At 30.5% G+C, this 18,711-nt stretch overlaps 2 protein-coding genes across 2 annotated transcripts; both read right to left on the reverse strand.

Moving 5' to 3' along the window:
• Positions 1-1,241: 1,241 nt before the first annotated feature.
• LOC122856419 lies at positions 1,242-2,240 on the reverse strand. The gene has a single exon (XM_044158088.1). The coding sequence runs from the start codon at positions 2,238-2,240 to the stop codon at positions 1,242-1,244; it is 999 nt and encodes a 332-aa protein (XP_044014023.1).
• A 15,057-nt stretch (positions 2,241-17,297) lies between these two features.
• LOC122856422 lies at positions 17,298-18,412 on the reverse strand. Its single transcript, XM_044158089.1, has 4 exons — positions 18,260-18,412; positions 18,081-18,182; positions 17,900-17,998; positions 17,298-17,818 (listed from the first exon to the last, which is right to left on the reverse strand). Exons 1-4 carry the CDS (start codon positions 18,360-18,362, stop codon positions 17,298-17,300), a joined length of 825 nt encoding a protein of 274 aa, XP_044014024.1. The 5' UTR covers positions 18,363-18,412.
• Between the last annotated feature and the right edge of the window lie 299 nt (positions 18,413-18,711).

Here is an 18,711-nt window from a genome sequence, read left to right on the forward strand (position 1 = left end):
AATTTGAAGTAGAAAGTGCTGACGTTTTATTTTTTTTTAAACTATTTTATAAACAAAATTAGAAATTTGATACTAAGTTGAGAGTTATATTGTTTATATTTCATAGAATTTGAAGTAGAAAGTGCTGACGTTTTATTTTTTTTTTAAACTATTTTATAAACAAAATTAGAAATTTGATATCAAAGTGCGCGCGTCTTTACTCTTTTGTATATGAGTACCAAAGAAAAAAAATATTTCAGTCTTGAATAAGATTTCAGTCATAATGGTTGAATATATTGTTGATGTTCAAGGATTTTATGATACTAATCAAAGTTTTATTGTGAAAGAATTTGCAATAGCAAATTTGAATCAAGAAGATGATATCAAGTCGGTAGTATTCAAGCCTCCATGTGCCATGAGTACATTATCATCTGCTTGCAAACTGACAAATAATTGGTTAACAAACAATCATCATGGACTGTTATGGAACTCAGGAGATGTTGATTATGCTGAACATGGAAAAATTATAAATGATAGCCTTGAGTCTTCAATTTACGTATATGTAAGGTCATGAGAAAAAAAAATGGCTCAGCAATATTTTAAAAGACGATAAAACTATTATTGATTTGATTGATATGGATTGTCCAGCGCATGGCAAACTACCAACTAAGGTATGTCAAAAAAACTATGTTCACCATCTGAGTTATCATCTCAATTTATGGACTCTTACTTGTGCATTGGATAATGTACAAAAATTGAGAGCATGGTTCCGAACTACCTGGGGATCAGTTTCATCATTGAAAAAATCGATTCAGCTATTTTGTCATCTTGAGAGTCTGGAAAAAATGGCAACAGAAGATATTGCAAATTTACCAGAGAGATATATTTTTCTGCTTACACCAAACTCAATTGATGCTGTATGGGACAAATTGCCAGAAAAATTTAAAACAAAAAAAGATTTTCTTCAATATAAACGCTGCATTGAACATTATCATCATCAAGACGAAAAATCAGATGAATTTGACGGGCCATCACCCATGATAAAAGATTGTACATTATGTCAAAATAAAAATAAATGAAAAAAAAAATTTTTTTAACATACATTGTTGGTTCATTTATTATAATAATAATTTTTAATTTTCAGTAAGGAGACAATAATATATACAATTTTGTTTTTCATGTACATTATTTTATTTATTTATTTTTTTTTCTTTTACATATTATTATTATAAATATAGGATTGGTAAGTTTACAGACATATATTAAACGAGCTTGCGTACTGAACCACTTATTGGATTATACTCAACAATTCGATCATGTAAAATCAAACAATAAGCTGATGCTTGAGCTGGAAATTGTGTTGTTGATTCAAATTCAAGTCGAATATCTACTGGTCCAGATTTTAAAAATTCATTTTGCTTTGAACAATCTATGACAATAAGTGGAGCTTCTTCCAAAAATTTTTGTCTTGTAAATAATGGTTGTGGTGTTTCTGTGTAATAGTAGGAAGCTTGGAAATATGCAAACATATCATATAATAATGAGAATTGATTATGAGCAAAATCAATATTTAAATTTCCATAAGGATATGATTGTGAATTTAAAAACAGCTTAACATCACGCAAGTTACAATGATCAAAAACACTTGAATTGTTTGTTACAGAGTTTTTTCGTTCTGTTTGGAAGCCTAAAATTATGTATCTCGGTTTTTCCAATTGTGTTGATGTTTTCACACTCCAATTTTGTTTTGTAGTTGCAGGTAATAGTGGATACTCGTACAATTCCCATGTACGAAAACTGATTGCTATGGATGGATCCTTGGCAATGTAATTTAAAAGTTGAATTTTCTGCTTATCAGACACTTTGATATATGGAACAATCCATTCCACCTTTTGAAGTTTAATTTGTATTTTTTCGCCACTTTTTTCTTCCGCAGGTTGTTCTTGTAGACAGGCATTCACATCACTATTTGCTCTTATTAGGATGAGTTCATGTTTTGCATTGATAATTATTTTTTTATAATCTTCAGCAAATCCTAGCAGCAGGCTCAGTGGTATTGATATATCAAAATAACCACTCGAATCGAATAATGATTCTTCATCAGACATTAACCATCCAGCATTCTCCAATAATGATTTTTGATTTGGACTTAAGGAAATATATCCTTTCATAAGAGTCGTAAGACCAACATTTTTGCTCCGATCAATTTCAATTGCATTTATCTCATAGCGAATTTCTTCAAACATGTGTGCTATTGCCATTCGTACCAATGAAGTTGTTTTTGGCACAGATTTTCCGTCACTTGTAAGAAATCGAAATTTGGTACACATAAATCTTGATGTTGAATTCCAATCCGGATTTCATCGTTGTTATTGAATGTTGAAGAGCCGTAAGGCTGATGAGCATGTAACTCACAATGGGCAATCGATTCATCAAAAATGATCGGTTCTTGTATACTTAAAATTTCATCCATGGTATAATACAAAAAAAGCAACAAAATGACACTTTTATTTCCGTAGATGTTGTTGACGTGGACTGAGACCGAGACTCTTGAGAAACTGAATACTCTGATGTGTTATCGCTTTGCTTCCTTGCTTTTGACTGATTTTTTTTTGGCATAATGTCTCGCATTTATAGCTTTGTCCAATTATTTTATTATTATGTTTATTCTTTTTTTCTTTTCTTCTGAAAACGATGCCCATATTTTTTTTTCTATTTGACACTTTTAATGTGTAGTCGAATTGTAATCGTTTCTCCACGGAAATTCACAATTTCACCATCCTGATCGACAATTTTTAATTGCAATTGATGTATTGCTTGCACTGTGACTGGCAGATAAATGACATGAGATGGTACTTCAACAATCTTATATCCAGGAGGCACAACTGGGAAAAATTCATGTATTGTGTGAACTTTGTGCTGATTCATATATGCACCGGTTGTTATGTTACACTGAATTTGGAGTGTATTGACCTTTAATATGGCAACAGGCAAGTCAGATTTATGTAGAATATCAGCTTCGAGGATTCGTTTTGTAAAGCCCAACAATCTTCCAATCGAGTCTTCTATTTCAAAATGAATACGTTTGTTACATTTAACCTTACTATGTAGTTCATTGTTATTTGGTTTAATACTAATAGTAACGTCATTCTGACATATTGCTTTTTGGATATAACTTTCAATATCTTCAATTTCATAACTTCCTGTTGGAATTGTGATTAGTTTACAACCTTCAATGTAGACTTTATTGTTACCAACGTCAATATTCGGTATAGAATTAAATGTTGTAAACTCGACAAGCCCAGCAACATAATTTTTATTTGCTGACAACTCAATCGGCGGGAAGTATTGTGTTTCAAGAGTTGATGACCGGCCCGACAATGTCAACGTAAATGAATCATCCATGACTAATGATTATTTTAGCATGTGTCATGATTATTTATAGTCTCTTGCCAGCCAGAAATTTGAGACATAGATGACCGCAAACAATTGTATTATAATTTTGATATTTTTCATAATTATATTTAATGCTACCAACACCGAGATAATTAATCAGCTCTTGTGGAGGCTTCAAATCACCAAAGCTATCGAAATAAATGACATCATTTTGCCGTTTTTTGTATGCAACCCAATGTGTACCAGCACCATCTTTATCATCAAGATTTACAATTGCTGATTCATTTTTACGAGGACCAGTTATTGGTAAATCATTTCTCATGAAAACTCCTCGGAAATAAGGAATTTTAAAAGCTTTGGCGTATTTGATGATATCAATATTTGTGAGAGCTCGATGTGGTAGCATTACAAGTTTTTTTTCTTATTTACTTTTTTTGCAGGCTTTAAAAAGAGACCTAGTCCTCTTTTGTAAGGAGATAAAAATAATCCTTTGCCCAATACAATTGATTCCATTTTCTTATTATGACGTTGATTTTCTCGTAGTAATTTTTTTGCTGCATGTACAACATTTATTGTCTTTGAAATTGTTGCTGCACCACCCGTCATAGCACCAGATGCACTTAATCCAGCAAATAGTGGTATTAAAAATGGTAGTATACTACCATCACTGTTATTTTCTTTATTTAATGGAAGAGGTAAAATACGTGGTAAACGAATTTTTTTTTTTCCACCAACTTTTTTGACAGCAACACGTGCACTTTCCAGAACCGTCTTTATTGGATCAGTGATTCCAGGCTTTATAGATTGTTTTGATATATCTATAATCCTGTTGAGACTTGTTAAATACTTTTTATAGTTTTGTTTTGGGATGATTTTAACTTTTTTATCATTCTTTTCAGTTGTTTGTATTTTCTTGATTTTATGATGAATTTTTTTATTCTTTTTGCTTCTATTTAAACCCATACCAAGTTTCGTTTTCAAATTCATTGCAGTTGTCACACCCGAAGCTACGGCTCTTTCACCAAGTGACGAATCTTTGGCAAATACACGTTGCCAAGCTTTATCGGCAAGTAATCAGCTTTATGTCGTGCTTCGAGATTGTCAGGATTTTTTGAGTAGCTTATATCATGCTCACGACAATGTTCATCCAACGGATTAACACCGCGATCACCACGAGCTAATCTTTTATCGAGCTTTGTACCCGGACCACAATAATTATACTGTGGAACGTGTAATTCAAATGGCAGGCTATTGATGATACTGTTCAACAGACCCCTTCCTTTTTTTCTTATCTTTTTTTTTTTTTTATCTGCACGTTGATGCTCAATCATTGTCTTTGAAGAACCAACTGCATTCAATAAAATCCCGAGTATTTATATGGTTTTACGTTAGTACAGATTAAGCTAGCAGCTTGTTCAGTTGTAAAAAAGAAACATGGAATTTCAAGAACAACCATTAAAGTTGCCAGTCATCAATTTTGATCAAATTGTGCAAAAAACTGCTCCAAAAAAACCATCTGAAAAAAGACATGGAAGTTTATTACCGAATAGTGTGAGAGGTGTATTTTGTGGACCTTCAAATTCTGGCAAAACAAACGCTCTTTTTGCAATAATAATTCACCCAAATGGATTAAGATTTGAGAATGTTTATGTGTATTCCAAATCGCTTAATCAGCCAAAGTACAAATTTCTCGAAAAAATTATTAATAATGTTGAAGAAATTGGTTATTTTCCATTCAATGAACATGAGAAAGTTATTCAACCTGAAGAGGCTAGACCAAATTCACTGATGATTTTCGATGATATATCTACAGAAAAACAAGATAATGTTCGAGCATTTTTCTGCATGGGTAGACATCAAGCAGTTGATAGTTTTTATTTATCTCAGACCTATGCTCACATACCCAAACATTTGGTGAGAGATAATGCCAATTTTTTTGTACTTTTTCGTCAAGATGAAAGAAATTTAAAGCATATATACAATGATCATGTAAATACTGACATGGAATTTGTAAAATTCCGCAATATATGCTCGACATGTTGGAATAAAGATAAATATGGATTCCTTGTGATTGACAAAGATAGTGACATTAATAATGGCCGATACAGGAGAGGTTTTGATTGTTATATAAACATTACAAACGATTCTGCTGAAAATACAGTTTCTCCCTCTGCTACCACCACTGGTACATCTACTATCTAAAAAAAATATCAGATAATTTAGAGTAATATTATACGATATATAGTAAAAATTCCAAAATAAAAGACAGTAGGATTGTGTACTGTGAACTGTCAACAGCATCATTATCTATCATGAAGCATACAAACTTACATGCTGAAAAATCATTATTGCATGAAATTGAAAAAGCAAGTGACTCTATAAGACGTAAACATAAATTAATTAAATATGGTCGAGTTGAAAATGAAAGAATAACAAGTGAGGTGTTAGGACCTATAACTGAGCCTTTCAAAAAAATGCTAGCAGATGTATCAAAACAAAAACCAGCACCACGTTCCAGTAAAAATCAAGCAGAAAAAAAAAATAATGCTCAAAGAAAAGAAGAAGAATACACGACAGAAGAAGAAGAATACGAGACAGAAGGAGAAGACGAAAAATCAATATTGACAAATAATGACGAAAAAATTGATATTGATCCGTTAACTTTTCATAAGAATAATGTTAGTGATGCTGATGATGATGACACAGACGAAGATATAACGGAGAAAAAAAAAAAAATTTGGATGATGAAGAAGCACCTTGAAAGGCAAAAATCAATAAATTCTCATGACAAGGCTCATAATACAATGTACACCATTCAAAAATTAAAAAACAATAAATTATTGTTTGGTAATTCAATGATTGAAATAAAAAATCATCATATTTATGTGAAAGATAAAATTTATCCGGCTACACAAGGTCTCTTGGAGTTATTATTTCAACAAACACCTAATGCATCTATTATTCGGAAAGTTGATCGAGAAATTTTTATTGAAATTATAAAATTAACAAATGCACATCGTAAAAATTTCAAACCTGATGGTGCATTTCTGACAAACAGGACACAAAAATATAAAAATTATGTATCACTGTTTGTCAAGTCTTTGAGAAAACAAAAAGTAGAGAGCAAAAAAGGTTCAGCACTTGTATTACCAAAATACAAAACACTACAAAAAAATAAGAAAATAAATAATACAAATTATATATATTGGGATGATCCCAATGAGCTTGTCAATCGTCTTCAATTACTTGTAGCTTCAGAAAAAGCTGGCAATAATAGTCACGCTAATGAAATTCTTTCAATTATTGAAGAATTAAGAGAAGCTGGTATTATTTGTTAATATATATGTTCATTCAGTCTTTAATGTACAGTCATTAAAAGGACATTGGAGTGGAATAATGTCTAGTGTTGATATATTTGGACGTCAATTATCAAATAAACGAAAATATTCTATCGGAGGAAAAAGTGATGGCGATACAATAAGAGGACCACCTGGAGAAGGTTTCAAATTTACAGAAGACGGAAAATATGACATTGCAGAAAAAAAATTATGTCATATTGCCGATGCTCAAGACATGAATGATGCTGTCTCAAAAAAAGTAGCACTGATTCTGATTAAAAATGAAACTAATGATCTACTTAGAATAATGCAAGAAGATAGTCAAAAATATATCACTGAAGTCATTAGTAAACTGACAATCAAAGTGGACACATTGCAAAAAAGTGTTGAAAAATCATTAGATGAGCTGAGTACAGAAGTTGCAAGTATATCTCACTATTTGACAGAAAATTTGGGAGTACGTTTAGAAAATCAAAAATAAAAATGAATAAAACAAAAAAAAATAATAAAAAAGAAGACAATAACTATTTGAGAAGCGTTGTGGCACATGAGCTACACAAGCCTGCTCGCAGATATTATCAACGTAGACATGTTGACATTAGAGCTCTCGATGAAACATGGCAATGTGATCTTGTTGACATGAGTGCATATGCTTCCGTAAATGAAAATTACAAGTTTATACTTACAATAATTGATAATTTTTCCAAATATGCATTTGCTGTACCACTCAAGACAAAAAGTGCAAAAGATGTTACTGCAGCGATAAAATCTGTTTTCCTGAAAGGTCGATATCCAAAAAAACATTTACATGTCGATCAAGGCAAAGAATTTTACAACAGTGAATTTAAGAATCTCATGAAAAAATATAATATAAATATGTACTCAATATATAGTACTTTAAAAGCAAGTATAGTCGAAAGGTTTAATAGAACCCTGAAAAATCAAATGTGGGAAAGATTTACATTCCAAGGCAGTTATAAATGGTTGACTATACTTCCTGAATTGATTAGAAATTATAATAATACAAAGCACAGAACTATAAAATGAAACCAAAAATGTAACTAAAAACAATGAAAAGGATATATTGAGGGAAATATATCATAATCAAAATCAATGTTTTGTGTCACATCAAAGTTGAAAAAAAATTTAAAATTGGTGATAAAGTGCGAATAAGTAAATATAAAAATTTTCGAAAAGGCTACACTCCCAATTGGACAACTGAAGTTTTACAATCACAAAAGTATTGAATACAATACCGATAACTTACAAGCTTGCTGACTATCAAGATAACAATGTTGAAGGATGTTTTATCAAGAAGAACTGAGTCCAGTACGCTATCAGATATATATCTTGTTGAAAAAATTTTTAGAAAAACGTAAAATAAAGTACTTGTAAGATGGTTGGGATTCTGAACATGATACATGGGAAAATGTCATTAAATAATTATATTAATTATAACAAAATAAATTTTTCAAATGTAATTTATTTATTTAATATTGTGTGTGTATAGGCTTAGGCCAATTTTCTCTAATAATACAACTTGATTATTTTCTCCAATACATTGTAATGTTAAAACTCTTCTTTTAATACCATCCTCTAATTCAAGGAACTTTTTTTTATTATAAAAATAATATTCAGCATTATTTTTAGGTAAGAAAACAGTATATTTATTATTTATTTCGACTGATAGTCTTGCACCAGACTTTTTTTCCACAGTAACTTTTAATTTTTGTCACAGCATAGTAAGCATCTTTTGTCAAATCTTTCAATAATTTACAATTTTTTGAAAGTCGCTTAGTCTTGGTGTTTATCAGTTTTATATTATAATCATTTTTTTTGTCTAGATAATAATAATTACATTTGAAGAAGAGCTCACAAACTTTTTCTAATTTTTTTCGTTTTATGAGAAAATGAACTCACATTTGTTGTATTTTCCTCTCAAAAAAGAGGATCAAGCATCCATCGATCGCTGCTTTCTCGATTTTTGTAAAATAATCATTATTTTTCATAAACTTGGCGATTCTGCTGGGTAGAAAGACATTAAATTCATCATTTAATGTAGCCATAACTCCATTGTATTCATTATGAATCTTCTGTAGAGCTGTTACTTTGTACTCTCTATTAACCTCCAACTCAGACATTTTTTTGACATCCAATTTGCTTTCCATTTTAGCAACATTATTTAATTGTTGTTCCATTTCTATTGAATGCTGTTTTTCTACAAACATTTTAATTTCAAGCAAATAAATATGTATAAAATATAATACTAATTATCAATGTATATATGTATATTATTAAATTGCTTTCTTACCTTTCCTTACAGTCTTGATATTCGAATGATAAAATTTCAGAAAAACTTCTCGTTCATATAGGGATAAATACAATAGAATAGTAGAAGGAGTACCTATTCAAATGACACGTATTTAGAGTCAGCAAATTCTCACGTGCATATTAATTAATATTTATTTTTTATCATAAACAATTAAATACTACGACAGCATTTTATTAGTTTATATTCGAAAATTCCACGTATCAAGAGTCAGCTAATTTTTTTGCAAAGTTGTATTTATATATACATTGGTCGATTTGAAAAAAAAATAACACGTATGGAGAGTCAGCAATTTTTTTTCGCAAAATTGTATTTTAAAAATATTTATGTATGGTACATGAAACTTGAGAAGTCCTACAAATAACCTTCGATAGCTCAGTTGGCAGAGCACTGGACTGTAATTGCATATTGTTATAAACAATTTAAAAAGTTATCCATTGGTCGTTGGTTCGAACCCGGCTCGAAGAATGTTTTTTTGTTATTTAATGAGACAGGACATAAGACATGGGAACATACGAATTGGGAACATGGGACATGATAAATCGCATGTTAAAATAATAAAATTTAATTTTTTCCCGGTCAAGTCTGTAATACCGACACATGACAATTGGGAATTTACACCATCAAATGATATATGGGACATAAGACATAAGACATGAGAAATCTTACGTTAAAATGACAAAAATTTTCCAAATCTGTATTGACGACGTATGACAATTGAGGATTTCACACCATCAAATGACAAATTTCTTTACCAGTCCTGTTTTACCGACCGAGTTGCAGTCCCCTGTCCCCTCACCGATCTACCTTTTTTCGACCTCCCTCTGATCCAGAACTCTCCTTGATACACTACTCACATTCTTTTAAAATCACATTCCCAAATAATAATCAATTCATAACCTTCTTTTTTTAAAATATGCATTCATGTATTCGGTATTCTCACGCCTCGTTCTAAGTGTTGTATTATCCCCTAAATCTGCATCCACATCTTTAATCAATTCAAAACAATCTCAACCATGATAGTAACAACCTAAAAGAGAATATATGGTTTTGCCATCTTCTGAAATGCCATCGACCAGATAGGACCCTACTCTGCGCTCACGCCTTCTACCAGCATGAATCATTTTGATCCCTTAAGAATGTTCAAGCCATAATAACCATTGTATAGCTATTGTAGATTGCATATCTTCTAACATATACCCGTTTTTTGGAATCAGTGCGATCTCATTTTCTTTTAAATAATTTCTACGATAAATTAATAAACTAGTAGATGCAGCAGTTGAAGCTTCAGTGAATGGGCATACATTCCCTACTTGCATCATTAATTTTCTATATGTAATACACGCCTTCTTGAGTAATTCTACATCAGATTTACAATAAATTGCCATTTCTCGTTTAAAATCAAATGGCGGTCCCTGAAGTCGTTCATTATACCATTTATCAAATTCTTGTTGTTTTTCAATAGTCAGCGCGCGCACCCCAAAGTCTTCTTTAGGGGGTAAAGGACCAATGTAATTTTGATTTTCTGGTTTATTGAAGAAAAAAGTAAAAAAACCCTTAGTCAATTCTTTAATTCCAAAAGCTTTTGGTAACGCACTTAATGGCATGAAAAAATAATTCAGCAAGTCTATAAATTTGACGTTATCGAAAGATATTGATGTAAGTCTAGTTCCTTTAACAATTGTTTGAATATTTGTTATTGGTACTCTTTTGATTATTTCACGTAAAACAAATTGAGCATCATATCCGCCACCATTATGAGCTATACAAATTAATTTTGAGTACCTTGATTTTGACTTTAAAACTAAATCAACAAATTTTTCCATGCCATCATCGCCCTGGTGTTTAAGTCGCGCGTCTCACTACAATGACAATTTTCTGTACCGTCTGTCTCCGAACAAATTTCACACACTATTTGCGCACAAAAATAATCGACGATATGCATTTTTAATTGTTTATTATTTTTATATGATCTCAGCTCAGATCGTGTTTCAAAATCAAAAAATAAAAATCCGTTAACTTTTTCATCTTTACGAGCCCCCTGCTTTATCGGCCGAGGCTTCATATAACACAGATGGTTTGGTTGTTTATGGTCTTGACAGAGCGCACAATAATAATTACCACACAAATGTTCACTGTCACGGACGTAGACTTTACGACAAATATTACATTTTTTAATTCGATTACAGACTGAAAATTTTTTTGAATACGAGTCTGGTTGGAAATGTTTTTCATAACACTGTTCACTATAAAATACTCGATTACATATCAAACATTTTTTAAAATCATCATCATTACTGTTATTCATTTCACATGCCGGGAAATTTAAGCATTTGTCACATTTTGTCCAACATTGTTTATGATATTCGTTTTTTGTAAAGCCGATACGACACCAATCACACCAGAATTTTATATTTGTAGCCATAAATACATGCATATATTTTATAGGCGCAAAATGTTGGTCATCAGGATAATACACAATATTTAAAATTTTCATATTTTCACGCGACACTCTGCGATTAAGTAAAGTTTTTTTCCCATCAAAAAAAATTGTATGACCATCATTAGTATCGAAATTCCAGATAACCAATGCGGCAGATTCAGTAACTGAATAATTTTGAAATAAAATTATTTCATTAAGCCCGCACCCGCCAGGTAGTACACAAATGTTAGCTTTTTGACAGAGTTCAAGACCCTGCTTTTTACTAGGAACTATAGTTCTTTTCTTTATTTTTATTGATAAACATGTTACAATAGAGCGTGGTAAACATAAATATAGATCATCGTGGTTCAGTTCCAGAGCACCGCGAGCCTTTTTTGCCATGTGGTGTGGGACACTACCACCAATCGTTGATTTCAATACAACCAAGTCAATAGTAAATAGATCGTTAGCATGTACAGGATCATTACTTTGACAAATGCTACTTACAATCTCCCATAATCTTTCAAATGTAAAATTATTGGCGGGTGTCAAGTAAGTATGGGCCTCAGAGTTCATAGAAGGGGTTTTGAAACTGAGAATAACTCGATCACGCGCATTATTTGAGTAATTTTTGATCAGCTTGTATACCTCTGCAAATGCTTTTTCGATCCATGTTTCAACTACAGTATTTTGAGTTATTTCTTTCACTTTAAAATTTATCAAATGTTTATTCAAATTATATTTTGGTACAAATGTCCGTGTTTCATCAACAATATTATCTGAAAATTATTATCACTACCACCACCTGTTTGTAAAATTTCACTTAAATGATGTTGTTGTAATGGTGATTGCATGATTCAATTTATTATACCACTATCGATAAAATTATCGTCAACTTCAACATCATCCAAAAGAGGTTGTTGTGGAACTTCACATTCGTGAGGTACACGTAAATGTTGATTCAAATGCTCTCGTTGTAACCGTGAATCTATAATATTGTTCATTAAACTACCGTCGAGTAGACTATCAATAAAAAATTCACACTCCGCACTGTCATCAATGTCAACTTCAACATCATCTGAAACACGCTCCATTTTTTTAGCAACAACTTGAAAAAAAGGTCTTCACACTGCAGTGGTCACACCAGAGGGCCAGAAAAATTTTCAATTTTGTTGGGTAAAATATTTTACGAAACAGGTGAATTTAGAAAAAAAATCAAACAAGAGAAATAACGATTTTTTTTTTTCTAAACAAAATTATATTTGATACCGGTAAAAAGAAAACGAAAAATATGGTTTAACCTGAAAAATTTTTAACAATAACAAATATATCTGTAAAAAAAGACAACAGGAAAAAGGTATACAAAATTTTTATTTATTTATTTATTTATTTATTTTTTTTTATATTTTTTCGATACTTGTAAAAAAAGACATACAAACAATTTATTTATTTATTTTTTTGAAGTGAAACTTCTTTAGAATGGGCAGTAAAAAAAAAAAACAAAAGACGGATGCAACGAAAGTAACGGTATGAAGGTAAGTAATTTTATATTATTTTTTATTTTGTTTTATTTATTTATTCCCATGACAACGATACGAAAAAATTTGTTTGAAATTTGTTTTAAAATTTTAGTTTCATGAAAGATTCAAGAGACAAAGGTGAATATTAAAGTTAAAACTTTTATTATATACAATATATAATTTATTATATCATTTTTTATCAAATAATGAGTATTTAAAATTAATCTGTTAAATAAACAAATTATACACAAGATAATGGTTATTCAAGTGTTTGACATAATATGACAGCAACATCATAATCACAATACCGAACAACAATAAATAATATGTGGATGAAATGTGGTACCACGTGAACGTAAAGATAGTAAAGATGGTATTTTAGATTGTATAGGATTTCAAGAAACAATTAATGACATTGAAATATTATCAGAAAAATGTGACAAATGTACTGGTAATCCTAAATCAGTAAAAATTAAAATACGGCCAGGTGCTATACCAATGTCTGATAATTTTGATGAGACTTGTACTGGTGGTTATAATAATATTTTTAAACAAATAATGAGTATCTAAAATAAATCTGTTGAATAAACAATTAATACACAAGATTGTGGTTATTTAAGTGCTTGACATAATACGACAGCAACATCATAATCACAATACCAAACAACAATAAATAATATGTGGATAAAATGTGGTACCACGCGAACGTAAAGATAGCAAAGATGGTAATTTAGATTGTATAGGATTTCAAGAGACAATTAATGACATTGAAATATTATTAGAAACATGTGATAAATGTACTGGTAATCCTAAATCAGTAAAATTTAAAATACGACTAGATCCTATACCAATTTCTGGTAATTTTCATGAGACTTGTACTGGTAGTTGTAATAATATTTTAAATCAAATAATGAGTATATCAAATAACTTTTTTCTATTTATCACCTAGTTTTCGAGTTTTGAGCATGTAAACAGAAAAGAAAAAATGTTGCCGGGAATTGATTTCTATTCTCCGTGAATCTAGCACAAACTGCCGAACTTAACACAAAAAATGTCCAACTTTTAAATAAAATTTATAATAAAATTTAGTAAATTCTAAAACCGGTAGTGGGTAAATTCTCAGTCTGCTAGAATTTACTTGTGAGTGTCGTGAATTTAGTCATTTTTATAAACAGAAATTACAATAAAATTGTGTAAATTTTATGGCTTAGTAGTGTATATAGTCAATGGCCAGATTTTTTACATAATTTTATTGTAAAAATTATGTATCAATATACGAATAATTCTTATAAATGACGGGGGAACGCAGTTTTTTCTATTTATTTTGTAATTTTTTCTTTTTCTTTTGTAATTCTTAGTTAAAATTTCTCTCAGTGTAGCTGATTAACCCGGCTTTACTCGGGATTATTTTGACAATTTTTGAATGCTATCATTCGTTTGAATATAGCTAGCTTGAAATAATATTCCCAACTTACGGTTGAGAGTTGAATATATTTCCCGTTATTCAATTTTCGATCTTTGGTTGCAAATGAAAGCCGGAAAAATCATCTATTCCGATGAATTTTCCAGAATTTTCGTGCTCATTTTTTTTTTAGATAATTGATATCAAAACTGGAAACTTCAAAACCTAGGAATAGGTACAGAACACATATTAACGCTTGTAGTTGAAAGAATTTCTATCAATTATTGCTGGGTCAATTATCAATTTGTTCTACTTAACAATACGGATTATAAAAGCAGTTATAGATCCCTTTTCTCCGAGGGATTCAGTGGACATATAATTTTAAATGGTGCTGTTCCTTGTTTCTCTGCTGTGGTATGTCTATCCAGATAGATTACAGACACATATACTCCTAAGAACCTGATAGTATAGTGGTTATACTTTGGACAGAGGGGCATTGAGAATATTTTCTATAACCATATGTAGAATACCCCTCTCGGACCCAAACTTTGTTAGACAATGGAATTTACTTTCAACCTTAATTATTTGAATAAAATTAACTTTTTTTGAATGAAATAATACGGTATAATGATAATTATTAAATAATTTCGCGTTGCCATTTTTATTATCATTAAAGACAGAATTAATGGAAAATCTAAATCAAGGTTATCCATTAAATAAATTAGTACGTACTCACTGACTGAATTTTATTATTCTTAACGTTAAAAATATTTTTATTTTAATACACAGTTGATTTTATATTAACATAAAACATTTCCTTTGAACCGAATATTTACCAAAACTTTTAAGCTTGCCCTGGTAGAAATATTTTTCCAACTTTTTCCAACTTTCTCTACCTTTTTACGAAAATGACCCATGGTTCGAAAAAAGTTGGAAAGAAGTTGGAAAAAAATTGGAGTAAATTTTTGGTTGGAAAAAAGTTGGAGTAAATTTCAGGTTGGAGAAATGGCGGAAAAAAGTTGGAAAAAAGTTGAAGTACATTTTTGGTTGGAGAAAGGTTGGAGAAATTTGTCCAACATTTCTCCAACCATGAGTCATTTTCGTAAAGAGGTGGAGAAATGGCGGAGAAAAGTTGGAAAAAAGCTGGAAGAAAGTTGGAGAAATATTTCTACCAGGGTGCATCTATTAATCTATCGGCTTGATGATTTCTAAGCTAGTTAGTTTAAAAAAAATTATAGTTAATTTTTTTTCAATTTTTTGATTATGTTAAAACGCAAATAGATAAATCATTTGTGACTATAGGGCGTTATCTCTCTTTTTTCAACTCTGTGATTGTATCTATAAGTGCATAGCAGCCACTACCGAAGCGCCGCTTGTTGACTTGCGTGTGTAACGGGCTATAATTAATAACTCGGTTGTTTATTAAGATAGGAAATTGAATAAACGCCTATAACGATCTGGAAGATAAGCTTTTTTATTTAAAAATAAAATCATGATGATCGGTTGGGTAGTTGCTGAGATTATTTTTAATTTGGCTTTGCTTGGGATTATTTTTACAATTTCAGAGATGTTATCATTTGTTTAAAAGAATTAAAGACTTGCTAGCTCTAAATAATATTCCTATTCCAAACTTGAGGTTGAAAGTTAAATAAATTTCCCGTTATTTAATTTTCGGATTTTTGGTGGCAAATAAAAGTGTATTTTTTTTTAATTTTCCTGCTAGTTTTTTTTTTTAGATAATGAATGTCAAAGTTGACAACTTCAACACATATAAGAAAAAGGGCAGAATACATATTTACGCTTGTCATTAAAAAAATTTTTACTACTACTATTTTTTAATTATCAGTTTGTTTTTCTTTACAATGCGGATTACATACTATTGGATCCGAACTTTGTTTGACGGTGGGGTATACTTTCAACCTTAATTATTTGAATAGAATTTTGTTTTTCAATTTTTTGAATCAATTAATAATGTATGATGATATCTAATGAATAATTTCGCGTTGTCATTATCATTATCATTCAAAACAGAATAGGAAATCTAAACCAAGGTTATCCAACAAAGAAATTATTATGTACTGACGGACTGAATTTCATTATTTTGAACCTTAACATTTTCATTTTATTACACATTTTCTATTGATAAGACATTTCATTTAAACCGAATATTTACCAAAATTTTTAAGCTTGTTTTGACCTACACTTCTTTTTATCTATTGGCCTGATAATTCCTAAGCTAATATTATTATTTATTTTTTTTCAATTTTTCGATTATGTTTAAATGCAAATAGATGAATCATTTGGGACTGTAGCGCGTTCTCTCTCTTTTTCCACCTCCGTGATTGTATGAGTGTAAAGCACCCACTACCAAAGCGCCGCCTGTTGCCTCTGCCGCGTAACAGGCTATCATTTATAATAAATAATAACTCGGTTGTTTATTAAGATATGAAATCGAATAAACGCCTATCACGATCTCCGTTGATTTAAAGAAAAAATCACAATGATCGGTTCGGTAGTTGCTGAGAACATTAGCAACAAAGTTTTTCATTTTCACATTTATATATATAGATTATAATATTCTGTGTTAAGTTTTTGAATTAGAATTTCATTTACATAGAACCTTAATATTATAACTAATCAATAAATTTAAAAATTTCTATCATAATTGTTAATGACTGAATGAACATAATAGTTCACTCGGAAGGAGAGCGAAAAAGACAACTAGTCAAAAATATATTAATGCAACGAGAGATCTTTCAATTACTATTTATTAGAATTACTGAAGAAGTTTCACTTCCCTGTGCGTACAATAACACACATCTTTTTTTTTTTTTTTTTATTATTATATTTTTTCGATACCAGTAAAAAAGACATACAAACAATTTTATTTATTTACAAATGGCTTTATTATTTAATCTATTAATTGTGCACAGCGTTCACAATGACCAAATTCATTTACAATAGGTTCTCCAGCACAGAGTTCGCATTTTACGTGACTCAATGATTCTTTGAGCTCACGTATTTGGTCTTGCAAACATGTTATTCTTTGATTTACAAATTGCTGTCGTTTTTCAAAAATTGCATTGGGTATTTCTGTATGTAAGGGTTGTGGGTACTGCGGCAGCTCACCCATCTGCCATTTTTCATGACAGCCTTTACAGAACTGGTGGTGTGGTCTGGCTGCTTTATTCGGACATTGATATCCCGCGCAGTCAACGCAGAAATCTGTAATATATACAGACTCCTTTTTTTGTTTCTCGACACGGGGCTTTGAAGGCCCTGCTTCAGGTCGATATTGATGTTCTTCGTCATATTTTTCAGCAACATTATTCTCATTCATAATAGTGGGAGGGTCTGAAGACGAAGACGATGACCCCGATGACGATGATGATGACGAAGACGTTGACGATTGGCTCAATATAACTACGTCATCTACCATACAAAAAATATATGATTAATATTATTATCATTTTTATATTTTAAAATTTTTTTATTTATTTATAAAATATTTACCTTCATCATCATCTACGGCTATTATTTTTTTACCGTGTTTCCCGGATCGAATAGGTAATACTGGATCCTCTTTTTTTGTATTGCCATCTTTACTGCGTTCTGTAATAAAAGAAATATTTTTATCATTATTATTATTATTATAAAAAAAATTTTCTATTTATTTATTTTATAAAATATTTACTTTTTTGATTTTCAGCCAACGTAATTATTTTTTCACCAAGTTTCATGGACTCACTGACTAATTCAGGACTATGTTTTTCTCCGTTTTGATCGTTCTCCACCTCTGTAAAAAATAATATCAGTTTTATTATTATTATTATTTTTATTATTATTATTATTATTTTTACTACAAATATTTACCTTTTTGTTTTTTAGTTATTTTTCGAGAATTCATGGTAATACGTTTAGTTGGGGGTAATATTTCCACCGACGTAATTGCAGGTTTTTTATTTTCTAAATACATTTTTTCTTCAAGACCATTTTCTTCAAGAGCATTTTGTACTAGATCTGTAACATAAAATTATTATTATCATTATTATTATTCTATAACATTCTACAACGCGTAAAAATATTATGAACAAAAAATATTTCACCTTCTAAAAACTTATCCAGCTCCTCATCAATTAGTTCATTTTCTTTTACTTCCAACTGTGCATTGGCAAACATAGCCGCTGCTGTTTCATATTCTAGGTCTACGTAAGCCCTGTCATTTTTTTCACCAGACACATCTACTGGTATTTCATTGTTTACATTTTCCCGTACACACTCATCAACTGGAATTTCATTATTTACCACAACTTCGTCAGTCGGTA

This window comes from Aphidius gifuensis, linkage group LG5 (genome assembly GCF_014905175.1).
Source record: "Aphidius gifuensis isolate YNYX2018 linkage group LG5, ASM1490517v1, whole genome shotgun sequence".
In the NCBI taxonomy this organism is placed as follows: Eukaryota; Metazoa; Arthropoda; class Insecta; order Hymenoptera; family Braconidae; genus Aphidius; species Aphidius gifuensis.